Below are 14,084 nucleotides of genomic sequence, written 5' to 3'. Positions count from 1 at the left end.
GTCGGTGCCGGCGATGGCTCTCTCTTCTTTAACCTACTATTTAGCTTTGTATGTATATATACACCTTCTTCATGAAACGTGAACTCACACAAAGAAAGGTGTAGATATAGACAACAGGTTTTCTGAAAGTCTTGAGCTTAGTTTTTGAGTCTTTTTTTCTCTTTTGTTTTCGTGAGCCAAAAATGGTTAAGTTAGCTTTCGGTAGCTTTGGTGATTCTTTGAGTGTTGGGTCCTTCAAGGCTTATTTGGCTGAATTCATTGCCACCTTGCTTTTTGTCTTTGCCGGTGTTGGATCGGCTATTGCTTATGGTAAGATCGTGAGTGAATAAACTTTGTTAGGATGTTTGCTAATTATCCCTGGCTACTTTGGCTAGCTAGCTACTGTTGATGCGCTGCTTCCTCAGGCCCTCCTTTAATTCTACCTTGTTTTGAGGTCGTGTTGACCATCAATGCCAACTCCCTTCTCCCCACCTTATTTTCTCAATTAATTAGATACATGTCAGAAAAGTGGAAAACTTTCCATCCATCAAATCTACACAATTTAACCTACTGAATGGGTCCAATTTAGATTCCCTATAACTCCTATATATGTAACGTCTTGACTAAAAGATATAGTTGGTAATGTTAATCGAACTTTGGATTATAATTTGGTTCATCCTTTCATTCCATGCCAGCTGAAGGCAGTAATCTTTGATGTTTATAGGTAAGCTCACGTCCGATGCAGCTCTAGACCCACCAGGCCTTGTGGCCGTAGCCGTGGCTCATGCATTCGCCCTCTTTGTTGGGGTATCCATTGCAGCCAACATATCCGGTGGCCATTTGAATCCAGCCGTCACCTTTGGGCTAGCCGTTGGAGGCAACATCACTATCTTAACTGGTATTTTCTATTGGATTGCCCAATGCCTTGGCTCCATCGTCGCTTGCCTTCTTCTCCTGTTTGTCACCAACGGATTGGTAAGGAAGAACTTAATTATGGCAGGGTTTCTAAATGAGAACCGGTTTTGACCTTTGAGAATGCTTCAAAATATTAACGGGCTAGGCCCAAGGTCCAAGTATAAAAAGAAAAAAAATATATTGTAATTTGCTTGAATTTCTTAAATGTTGTTGAATCTTGCAGAGCATCCCAACCCACGGCGTTGCTTCAGGAATGAACGCTCTGGAAGGCGTCGTGATGGAGATTGTCATAACATTTGCCCTAGTCTACACCGTATATGCCACGGCAGCCGACCCCAAGAAGGGTTCTCTAGGGATAATCGCACCCATCGCAATTGGATTCATCGTGGGTGCAAACATTTTGGCCGCTGGTCCATTCAGTGGTGGTTCAATGAACCCAGCCCGTTCTTTTGGACCAGCTGTCGTCAGTGGGAACTTCTCTGATAATTGGATCTATTGGGTCGGCCCACTGATCGGTGGAGGGTTGGCTGGGCTGATTTATGGTGACATTTTCATTGGGTCGTATTCCCCAGCCCCGGCTTCTGAGGACTATGCTTAGAACTATTGTGGGCTTTGTTTTGTCTTAAATGCTTTGATTTCTTGCATATGGGATTTGACTTTTGAGTGTTTACATTATCGAAAGAAAGGAGCTTGCACTTGTTAATAAGGAAATGTAAATAAACCTATTTGCCTTTATGGATCTTTTCCCTGCCAATCTTCTTTGTCTAATTTCCTTTTTCATCTTTTGCATAATAAAAAACTCTTTAAGAAATGAAAAGAGCTTAGAACATATAGATACTGAACTGTTATAATTGAATTCAAAAGAAGGACAAGGTGTTCTTAATTGCATTTTAAAAGAGTGAAAAAATGATGGGTACCATTAGTCCATTACCAACGAAATAGGGATGCAATGTCTCTGCCACCTGCCTGCCTGCTCTACTTAGCTCTGTCCAGGTCCCTAGCTGTGTATTATTTGTATTTGTTGCATTGTTTCTAACGTTGATTAAAACTGATTCTTGTTGCCTTTCATGGGCCAAGGCATGGAAAATGAAGCAAGACGTGAAGGTTAAGATGAAAAGGAGGAGCCAATATACTGTGAATGTTTCATACTTTTACTAGGTTATGAACAGATCATGATTCATGTTTTCTAGGAACTTAACGTAGACAAATCTTTCCCAAGAATGCAAATGGAAAAGAAAAACCTGGAATCTTGCTTGGAAATTTGGGAATCTATATTCAAACGTGAAAGTGATGGAAGAAAAAAAAATGGACTATTCCTAAAACGTGAAAGTGATGGAATAAAATAAAAATAGACTATTCCTTTGTTTAGGTTAGGCGAAAAATCATTATTCACGTAGCAATGAAACTAATATAACAATGCCTATTGTGGTAACGTGGAAAAATTAAAAAGTTGTCATTAATACTTTTTTATTTAGGTGTGATTGGTCGTTTATTAAATTTGTTCTATTCGACGGAGTTTTAAATTGATCTTAGATCCATCTAAGAAATAATAGCCCGGTTTGTGAATTTTTAAAGTTTGATTCGGGAGTACAATTACCCCCGAAAAATGGTTAGTATACCCGTGACGTCCATTCCATGAATAGTATCATCTAATCATATGCTATTCTATAGAAGCCTTAATTTTTAAATTTATTTCATTATGTTTCTTTAATTATTGTTTATTTGCTTTATTCTTTATTTTATTAGATAATTAAAACATTTCATTTGGTTTTATGAGTGTGGCGTGCACATAATGCAATTATAAACTGCATGGCATAAAATCCGAAAAATGCCAAACAAAAATCTTTTTATTGAGGATGTTTTTCAAATCTGCTCATCATACTGGTGGGATCTAAAGATATTCTCTCACTTAGAGAATTACCCAAAAAATCACCTTTGCAAGTTTAATGAATAAATCCCATCATTGGAGTAATCATTCGCGTATGAAAATAATATTTTTCATAAATGCAAACCTTAATACAAGTGAGAGTTTTTTATTAAAGACATTCTCTAAGCCTTTCCATTACATTGGTGAGACTCGAAGGTATCATTTCACCTAAAAAAAATTTCAAAGAAACTTCCTTTAGAAAGATCCCTCGAAAAGTCCCATCATCGGGGCTTCTACTCGTATACAAAATATGTCTACATGCCATGACATTAACGGTGCAATGATGAGGTACGATGTGCCCGTAAATTTCAATATTTGTTTATTAACCTTCCGACAACTCTTTTGTTATTTCTTTGAAATTTCTTTATATTATTTTTCTTNTATGTCTACATGCCATGACATTAACGGTGCAATGATGAGGTACGATGTGCCCGTAAATTTCAATATTTGTTTATTAACCTTCCGACAACTCTTTTGTTATTTCTTTGAAATTTCTTTATATTATTTTTCTTTGTATGCATATAATATATATATATATAGTAATATAGCTATAGTATATATATATATATATAATATATCATGGATAAATATGTTATATTTATTATTTTATTTAACTATATTTTTTGTTTCATTTTAGTATATATTTTTACATTTAAGTATTTATCTATTTTTGCTGTATAAATTTTCCTTTTTACCTAAATACTATTTTTTAAACCAAATATCTCATTTCATGATTATTATTTATGTTTTTTTTATTTTTATAAATCAATTTCTTTCCTATTTTTAATTAACCTAACCTATTTTCTTTTGACTAACTATTTTTTTTTATCTTTTCGCATAAATCTATTTTATATTTGCCTTTTATATTTTAGTTGTGTTGACCATTGTGAATTTACCATCATTGAAAGTTTTATTATTTGTTACTATTTATTTATTATCTTCATTATTTCTTTACTTCTTTTATTTTTATATCTTGCTTAATTAATAATTAGGTTAATATATTTTCATTTATTTAAGATTAGAAACATCGATATTCGATATTGAGAACATTTCATTGTACTGGTGGGACCTTTATCTAAAAAATTTCATTCGAAATTGTGACTTCTCATGCTCCATATGAACATTTCATCATCGGCATTGACCTTAAAATAATCCTTATATTTATATATTTATAATTTCATACTATGTTATATTCTTTTATTTTCTATATATACCTATATATATTAATTTGTATAATTAAATATTTTATTTCTATTACATACCTAACTTATTCTTATTATTAAAAAAATATTTTATTTACTTTTATTTATTTAACTCATTTTCATATGATTATCTATTTTAATATTATTTTCAATCCCTACTCGATCTATTTTTCTTGTGACTAAATATCTTTTAATTTTTTTTACATTTTTATATATTTCCTTTCCTTTAGCTAAATTAATTTTTTCATAACTAACTATTATTTTACTTAGTTCTACTTTTTAATGTCAAATATTTATTTATTTCTCTCATATATTTTATTTTTAACTTAGATCTACTATTATTAGTTTTTAGATTAAACATTCATTTTTTATATATATACACCTATATTCTATCTAACTAAATCTATTATTTTATAATTAAATATTTATTCATATTTTTTCGTTTATAGCTTTATATATTTTATTTTTATTTTTTTATTTTAAGACATCATAAAATTTTAATAACATATTTTTATTTAAACTAAACAAACTTTTAAACAACAAATTTTTTTAGGTTAGATAAGTGGGCAAGCCCCAATAAACACAATCAAAACCCACTAACAAAATATAGGGTTTTACCTCACTCGGCCAAGAGCAATTCACAAGAAGGAAGCTTGTCTGTTATGGTCCACCAAGTCTTCTTCCAAAATGCACCGTTTGGTGCCCACAACGCAACTCCCTTTCTTTCCTCAAAACGACATCTTCTTGCGCTAGGATTTGTCTTCCCTTCACTCTTTCAAAACGACACCGTTTAGACTTGTAACCTTAAGTATAAATTCTTTCTTTTCTCTCTTTTTTCCTTATTTATCTTTTTCACTTTCTCTCTCTAATTGTGTGCTCCTCTCCTTTTTCTTTAACCCAAAGCTTTCTCTCACTCTTCTGAAACCCTAGCCTTCCAAATCCTCTAGCTCTCTCACAACCAATCAGTAGTCTTGAAAACCCACTAAATCCGAAACCAAAGCTCTCCCAAAACCATAAAAATCCCAACAGAAAAGAAAGAGCCAAAAAGAAATCCCCCGCCAAACCTGCTGATTTTTGTTTCTTAGTTATTTTGGCTATTTTTGGTTTCTTTTATTTGGTTTTGCTTTTGATTGTGGTTGTTAGCTGCTGATAAAGGTGAGTAAATGGGTGGATTGGCTGGTTTGATCCACTATACCTAAGGACCAAATGGATCAATTATTTTTAAAAAATAAACCAAAATCAACCAAATATAAAGGAAGACTAAACCAACCAAATATAGAATTGGTTTAGTTTTTCGATTTTGGACCAATGGACCAAAATTTTATCACCTTTTTTTTTTTACAAATTATAATATTAAAACTCATAAACTTCATCCATAATTATATGTATATATGAAATTAATAATATATCTTATATGTTATAATGTTTCATATCAAAATCTGTATAAATAATAACTAATTATAAACAATATGTTATAAAATCTAAGGTGATAGCTAATAAACTTATTAAGTATAATCATATAAATAAAGTTTAGTATATATTATAGTAATGCTTATGTATAAATTATATATATATATATATATATAATTAATGATACAAATTATATGTTAAAATGTTTTATATAACCATATAAATAAAGTTTATTATAAGTTATAGTAATGCTTATGTATAAATTAAATATAGAGAAAATTATGAAGAATAACCTTTCTTGATAAGGGTATTTCAAAAATAATCATCAAAATAAATTTAACTATTTTTAGCTATATTTAGTCATGACTTGACAAAAATACCCTTAAAACTATTTCAAATAAATTAAACCATTCATCATAATTTTTTTTCCATTTGTGCTTCCGATTTATCTCTCACCATCTCGCTCTCTTTAATTTTATCGATTTCTCTCTTCGGCATTCGTCTACTACGCTCCGATTTCTCTTTTTCGCGTTTTCATATTTCTCTTTCCTGCGCTATCAAGACATCAAGCGATGGTTTTGATGTGTTTGGGTGGATGGCTATTTGAGAAATTTGATTTTTAGGTATTTTGGATAAAACTAAAATGGTAGAAATGATCACAGATGTTTGAAATAGCTTTTAATTGGATCAATTCGGGACCTAGACACCAATAAACTCAAAATTTTGAAACTTATAAATCTAGGTTTTCAAATGAATTTTTTTTTAATTTTTAGTCGAAATAGATGTTTTATATAAGAAAATTTGTGTTTTGATTTATGAAAACATATTAGAAACACTTTAATCGGTGCCAAATTATAAAAAAATAAAAAAAATGAAAAGAGTTAAGAAGATTTGAAATTTTGGTTCGTAATTAACAATAACATTTTAACTATTAAAGTGTAACAAAATGTTTTTGAATATGACGTGTAACAACAATATTTTTTTTAATATGGCGTGTAACAACCTAATTATGACGTGTAACAACCTAACTATGATGTGTCACATGTTTTTGTACATGACATGTAACAACATAACCATGCCGTGTTACATGTTTTTGTACATTGCGTTTAACAACCTAACTATAGCGTGTCACAACCTAACCATGGCGTGTCACATGTTTTTGTACATGGCGTGTCACATGTTTTTGTACATGACGTGTAACAACCTAACCATGTCATGTAACATGTTTTTATACATGGCGTGTAACATCATGACGTGTAATTTCATTAAGAGTAATTTTGTCCAACTTAGTTAAAATTAGTTAAAATTATAAAGAGGGTTATTTTTGCAAACATCTTATCTATAAGGGTTATTTTTTAAAATGCCCCTTAAATATATGTATATGTAATATATGACTTTATATATATATATATATATATGAAATTAATGACATAATTTATATGTTATAATATTTTATATCAAAGTTTGTATAAATAATAACTAATTATAAACAATATGTTATAAAATCTAAGGTGATAATTAATAAAGTTATTAAGTATAATCATATAAATAAAGTTTATTATAAATTATAGTAATGCTCATGTATAAATTAAATATATGTATATATAATATATTTATACAATTATATATATATTCATAATATTTTATATTATGAAACATTACTAAGATGTAATAATTATAACATATTAATATGTAGGATATTTACTATCATATATTATAATATTAACATATAACTTATATCATTTAAAATATATAACTTGTAATTTCATATTAATACAGATTTATACAAAAATAAATTTATATAACTAATATTAAATTACTATGATTATGATTTGTATACGTACATATGATACTCTAATATATTTTAAATATATTATTAATTAAGTTTACTATCAATTTTTCTTAATATATAAAAAAATTATATATATTACTATATATATTTAAATATATAAAAAATTAGTTTGGTTTTTTGGGTGGATTGGTCCAAAAATTTTAAAACCGAGAATTGATCAAAAATCAATTGGACTAAACATTTTGGACCCATTGATTCAATGGACCAATTAGACTTAATCATTTTATCAAAATCGCATTTGGTTTGGGTGAGTAATTGATTTGGATTGGTTTTGCTCACCCCTAGCTGCTGGTAGAAAGTTATAATTTTTTTTTTTTTGTTCTCTCAAAAAATTCCCTTTCCTTATGAAGTTTGAGGGTTTTTATAAAACTCGATTGTTTAAGTCTTTGGACAATCCAGAAGTTCTGAGCGTGATTTCATAGGTGAGGAACTCCATGTAAAAGAAAACCTAGGGGTGGTAGCCGGAGGTGACCCAAATCTAGTTGCCCAAGGGGGATTAAATCCTTGTGTAGGCTATTTCTTAAGTATCGAAGTGACGGTGATTAGAAAAGCAATAAGGTAGCCATAGGGTTGAACATCTGATCACTGTCACGAACTACGCTTCTTCGCTTAAGTATGTAATAGTCCGTACGGCGCTTGAGTGAATGTTTTCATACAAACCAGCCAACAACTCGTTTATATCTAATTAAACATCATCAATAACAACAAATTAGATTAAGGCAACGTACATCGAAATTATAGGGTATACCGAATGTTATATATGCAATCATTGGAATCAAATAAAAGAAAATATTTTATTAATATGAAAATGAGTACAAACGAACCAAGATACGCCATCGTCGGGCCATAAGGGCAGCCCTAGATGATTCGATACAAACATACCTTTACTAGTGAGGTAGCCCAACAATTTGCCTACTACTCACCCCTTATAAAGAGTTTACAAATATTTTACCAATAGCTATTACAATACTTGAAATAAAGACATTCCTTTTCTACAGGGTCTTTTCCCCTAAAAACTTAATAAGTATTTCTAGAGGTGTCACAACGAGCTGTTACAATGTTTGAAAAGGAGAAATATTACAATATTTGAAAGGAGGACATTTCTCTCACAAGTACAAAAGACTCAATCTCGTATACAGCTTTACCCTGACAAAGTCCAAGACAAGGTTCGCTTATGACATTCGTGGGAGAAAGAGGCTAGGCATACTAAAACCGTCAATTTTAGTTTTTTTTTAAGAGCAATTTATTTATTTTATTTATTATTATTATTATGATTTTTACTTGAGATCCATGGGTATAGCTGTCTACACCTATGAAAGAAAAAAAAATTCAATTCTTGCCTAACTAGCTTCAATATTAGATTAAATGCTCGATATAAACCATATATATATAGGCATAGCAGAGAAGCGTGGGCAAAGAGAAAGTAAACAGCAAAGATGCAAAGCTTCAAAATACTAAGTCCTTTTTTTAACAAGCACCGTCGTTTTGCCTCGTTTACCAGAAGCCTGTGCTCACTCAACAGCTCTAGCCATTATGACAACTTGGTAAGCTTTTGAATGTAACAATGTATGCCTTCACATATGTTGTGTAAGCTAATAGTGGATATATTATATAATCTGTAAATTTTCTTTTTAAATTTTTTAATCGAATTAACGGAATATATATCTGTGATTTTAAAGATATTAATCGAAGAGAAAGGTAGTTCACGAACTGTTATACTTAACAGACCTCATGTCCTGAATGCTCTTACTACTCCAATGGTTTGTTTTCTTACCATTTTCTTGTATTATCAAAAGTCAAAAGAGATAGAATCCAGAGATAGTTTATATTAACAAACTTATTTTTAAAAATTTATCAGGGAATTTTTCTTAATAAATTATACAAATCCTGGGAAAGGGACCCTACAGTTGATCTTGTTGTAATCAAGGTAAGTGCAAGAAACTTTTTCTTCCTCTTCGGTTTTCTAGTATTGCATTTTATTTTATTTTTTCCATCATAAACTTGAGTAATTAAAGTTGGTCACTGTTTGCTTTGTTGCTCAAGGGAAACGGCAGGGCGTTCTGTTCTGGGGGAGATGTCGTCCAGCTATATCAATTAATAAATGAAGGTGATAACAGTTTTGATTTCCCGATATTCTTATTAATTTCTTCCATACAAGCATTAATATATACAATACTGTTAGAATTCTTTGTGCTAACATAGTTTATTTACTCTACGGAAATTGCATAGTGACCATATCCGATTTAACTTGGTACTTACATCTGGGAAATTGAATTACGGGAAAATCTGATTCCTGCCATTCAACAATCTTCTAACTCAGTTTTTGCTGTGTATTCAGGGAGAGTGGAAGAATGTAAAGAATGTTTCAGGACATTTTACAGTTTCGTGTACCTTTTAGGCACATATTTAAAGCCGCAGGTGAGTCTCCTATTCTTTCTGATTCAACAACTAAATAAAGTATAACCACCAGAATCTGCAACAGTTTTTGGACTTCTCCACGACAATTTTGTGGTTTCGAGGATTTATGTCACTGGATTTTGCCTGGGAAAATGTCACACATCTACAAAACTTGAGGCTTGAGTCTCCTGTTTAACTGTTTCAGTGACTACAGTCACTCTGGATGTTTCTTTTTAATTCTTGTTTGATGCAAATAGGTGGCTATCTTGGATGGCATTACAATGGGAGGAGGTGCAGGGATTTCTGTTCATGGTTCATACCGTGTTGCGACAGATAAGACTGTACGTACTCTGGATATATGCTTTGTAAACTGTAAGAAAATCCATTACTTCAGCCAAAATCAGGGGAGATATCAACTGATTTCACTATGTTTCTCTGCCTTTTAACAAGACTGATGCTATCCGCAATCACTTAACTTTTCCCTATTGAGAAAACTTGGTGCTGGAGGGGCCTTGAAATTATTTCCTACCTTCATAGAATTTGATCAATTATAATCTCTTCTCTATAATAGTTAAGCAGCCTTTCTCCTGACCGATGTCAAGACCATTGCCTCTGCGTTTATCTGAGTTTCAGTTACCTTTTCATCGGTAAGTTTAGTTGAGAAGAAAATTTGTCTCACGGTAGATGAGTGCAGGTATTTGGTGTTCCTGAAGTTCTAATTGGTTTCCATCCCGATGCTGGGGCTTCTTATTATCTCTCACGCCTGCCAGGTTATTTAGGTAGGCTCTTAAGTTTGCACATTATTGGATTTTACAAACATTACTTTTATTATAAAAAAGGAAATATATTTTCAGCATTTGAATTTTATACCACCATTTAAGTTAAGAGGCTTTCACACTAATAGAATAGTTGTACCTTCACAAACTTCATAACCATTTCTTGCTACTGTATTACAAAAAATGTTGCTTGGCTGCTGTTGCATTTTCATCACAGGAGAATATCTGGCTCTAACCGGCGATACACTTACTGGAGAAGAAATGTTTGCTTGTGGACTTGCAACTCACTATTCACTGAGCACAGTTCGTCCATTATCTTTTGAACCTTTTCCCTTGTCGATGAGCATCAACTGTCTAACCTAGCCTGCTAATATGTGAAGATTTTTCTTCTTCTTTTTGTAATAACCAGAAGCTTCCTGTAATTGAAACGCAACTCAGTACATCAGCTAGGAAGGACTTTTCTGTTGTGGAAACTTTTCTGGCTAGATATAGTCATCCCAGATCTCCAAATTCAAGTAGTGTTCTTCACAGGTTTAAATGCATACTAACCTTTATTGTATTATAAAAATTTTCAGTTCTTAATTTCCGTGTATAGCCTGTGGTAATTTACTTTGCCCGTACCATATGCAGGATGGAGATGCTAAACAAATGTTTTGGCCATGGCACGGTTGAGGAAATTATTGCTGCTTTGGTAAGACTTAATTTCTTATTAAAGGATTTAAGATAAACCAGAAACCATAACTATAATCACTAAGGACAGCCTGGTGATCCCAACATCAAGTTGGTTTTATTGTTAGTTTAGTTGTAAAATTTTTAAAACTGAATCTGTGACAGTACTTCCTGACAACTAGTGAATTACTTCAGGAGGTTGAAGCGGCTAGATCAAAAGACAAATGGTGTATTTCAACCATGAAGAAACTAAGAGCGGCTCCACCTTTGAGCTTGAAGGTTTCCTTAAGATCTGTAAGTCCAATTCCTACTTACTCTACACATGTAGGAATTGCTCGAGTTACATTCTAATGGTTAATTAACCAACCATATAACAGGTAAGAGAAGGCAGATTCCAAACTCTGGAGCAATGTCTTGCCCGGGAGTATCAGATGACACTTCAAGCTATCACTAGACAGATCTCTAATGACTTCTCTGAGGTGCGAAATAAGACCTAGTTCCTCCAAGTTGGTCTTGTAACTTTATATTGACCCCCTTTTATGCATTATATTAGGGAGTTCGGGCACGATTAGTGGATAAATGCTTTGCACCAAAGGTATCTTCCGATTTCCGTTTTCCAAACTGGTAAAATTTTGACAATAATTTGCTATTGTACTGATTATCTGACATTGCATGCAGTGGGATCCATCCTGTATGGAGAAAGTGTCTGAAGATATGGTTGACGCATACTTTTCTGCCCTTAGCGCGTATGAGCCTGAACTAGAGTTTGTATGTGAACTTCCGAGAAGCTAGCCTGACTCGTTAGGCATGTATCATGTCTTAGCTGCAGTCAAGTTGGGCAGAGACAGGACATTTAATTCCAATAATGCAACTATTACCTGTTTGATCAGCGGATCTGGATATGTGCCTCAATTTTTCTGAGTTAAGTTCCTCAGGCCATTAAAATAAAAATTTTGAAAGTTCATTAATTATTAAAGAAGCATCTGCAGAAATCATTTAGTCCACTTCCAAAACCAGATGGAAGTACCACTTTAATTCCAGATTGGAGCTTGATGTAACATATACATGGGCACTATGTTGTTATATATATATACACATATATACATACATAATACCCGAAACTTAACTGAGACCGTTAAGCTATATATACATGGTCCTTGGTTCTGGGTTCTGAAAGAAAACTGTATTTGATCCAAGTCCCATACGGAAACGGGGAGAATAACTTTATATCACATCTTTTGTCTTTCCTATAGGTTTGGGCATTGATTCCTTTGATACGGTGAAGTGATTGAGTTAGATTTGCTTTAGAATAATGTTGAGCTGGAAGCTGGTTTTGGTCATTGGTTAAGCCATGAATGGGGGCAGTAAACTGAAAAAAAGGTTTTGTTAGTGGATCTCTTTTGGAAAGGCATATAAGTGGTGGAAGATGACACATTTTTTGCAGCCAGCTACTTTCTCAACTCCATGTCCCCTTTCACTTTTCCATTGATTCACTTTAATTTGGATGCACTCAAAAGTTGCCATCAAATTAATCCTTACACGTTTAGTCTTGAGCACTTGAGTTTGATATTGAACATAAATTTTATGCATTTGAATCTTCAAAGAAAATGCAACTATTCAAATTTATTTAATTCCAAATAGATTTTCTTTCATTTTCCTTGAACAACAATGAACAAATTTAAATATTCTTTCATTGGCAGCTCTCGGTACAAAAATATACTTTACATGCAAGAGGGTAGCTTTCAATTGCAAAAAACTGAATAGTTTCTTACATATATGTTTGTTGATTATGATTAATGTGGTTGAAGGTAGCTTTCAAGTGGTCAAGCCACCCAAGAATTTCTGTGCTCAATCATATTTGATACATCCATATCTTAAGCCTCTAGAAGTGGAAAGGAATTGAAAAAGGAAATAGAGAGGCATAACCGGCCATATCTACCTCTGTTGGTGTCAAATCTATCCGAAACCTTCCAAAAAACTCTTTGGCATTGATTTAATTGACAAACTTAGATAAAAGGGGTCTATAAAAATCTATTATAATACACATATTATGTATTTCTTGACAGGATATGTATCTAGTTACACGTAATAATATATCTTTTACTACAAAACAATAATAATATTAATTTTAATTTTAAAATTTTGAATTTAATTTTTTAAATAAAATATATTAAAATACGTAGATATAATTTTGATTTTAAATCTAAAATAATGGTATAGACATGACTTCGTGTTTATTTATTGATAGTTTAAAACTCCCAACATCTTCCATTATGTAGTTATGGTTTTTGAACTTGAAAGACTTTGTACAGTCTGGCTTAGTCAAATCATGTTATCAGGATAGACTGTCTTTGTTCATCGATCATGAAATGTTCGGGCCCTTCTCTGCCTTTTTCAGTTCTAAAAGATAAGGGGAAAAAAATAAAAGATGTCATCATGATCTGCAGTATCCCAAAATTTCAAGCATCAAACGAAACCCTTTGGTAGAAACAAGGAGAGAGAAAACTGGGTTTTATCCTTTACTTCTTCTAGTAGAAACCCCGTTGTGACCCAAAAGCATTGATTGAACAATGACCTTACTTAACCAAAACATTGATTGTACAGATAATCCACCATGGAGGAAAAGGCAGCTCTTAGGCTAAACCTACTAAAGCTAAATCTGAGTAGTCGAACCTGTGCACAACAGATAAAAAATGCAATAAAATTTAACTCGTGTAATTTTAATCGGATTGCTATGTACAAAATTGATTCTAACTGATGATGTCTCACACGGCAAAGAGGGGCGGCAAGTACAGCTACGTAACCGGAAGACGGTGTACTTAATATCGAAACGTCAAAAATTTCGGAATTTGACTATATTTGTTTGTTAGGTAGTTCTACGAAGTTGATTGATCTTGGGGGTCATGATCAGGAATAGCTTTGGAAATGACATTGCACCGACTGCAATTTAGTCCTCA

General features: G+C 32.2%; 2 protein-coding genes across 3 annotated transcripts; both read left to right on the top strand.

Moving 5' to 3' along the window:
- Positions 87 to 1,648, top strand: LOC18606242 (probable aquaporin TIP-type). Its single transcript, XM_007039742.2, has 3 exons — positions 87 to 309; positions 704 to 954; positions 1,118 to 1,648. Exons 1-3 carry the CDS (start codon positions 183 to 185, stop codon positions 1,490 to 1,492), a joined length of 753 nt encoding a protein of 250 aa, XP_007039804.2. The 5' UTR covers positions 87 to 182; the 3' UTR covers positions 1,493 to 1,648.
- LOC18606241 (3-hydroxyisobutyryl-CoA hydrolase-like protein 1, mitochondrial) lies at positions 8,710 to 12,379 on the top strand. 2 transcript variants are annotated; one of them, XM_007039740.2, is made up of 14 exons: positions 8,710 to 8,829; positions 8,965 to 9,045; positions 9,144 to 9,212; positions 9,329 to 9,392; positions 9,624 to 9,703; positions 9,940 to 10,023; positions 10,377 to 10,461; positions 10,676 to 10,761; positions 10,868 to 10,989; positions 11,089 to 11,149; positions 11,323 to 11,421; positions 11,505 to 11,606; positions 11,681 to 11,722; positions 11,806 to 12,379. In XM_007039740.2, the coding sequence occupies exons 1-14, from the start codon at positions 8,722 to 8,724 to the stop codon at positions 11,917 to 11,919; spliced, it is 1,197 nt and encodes a 398-aa protein (XP_007039802.2). In that variant the 5' UTR covers positions 8,710 to 8,721; the 3' UTR covers positions 11,920 to 12,379. The 2 variants fall into 2 exon arrangements, with proteins under 2 accessions (XP_007039802.2, XP_017973396.1); XM_018117907.1 differs by lacking the exon at positions 8,965 to 9,045.

The sequence above is a fragment of the Theobroma cacao genome, chromosome 3 (assembly GCF_000208745.1).
Source record: "Theobroma cacao cultivar B97-61/B2 chromosome 3, Criollo_cocoa_genome_V2, whole genome shotgun sequence".
Classification (NCBI taxonomy): domain Eukaryota; kingdom Viridiplantae; phylum Streptophyta; class Magnoliopsida; order Malvales; family Malvaceae; genus Theobroma; species Theobroma cacao.
Note: the sequence above shows the minus strand (reverse complement) of the source record. Positions and strands in the feature narration are given on the sequence as shown.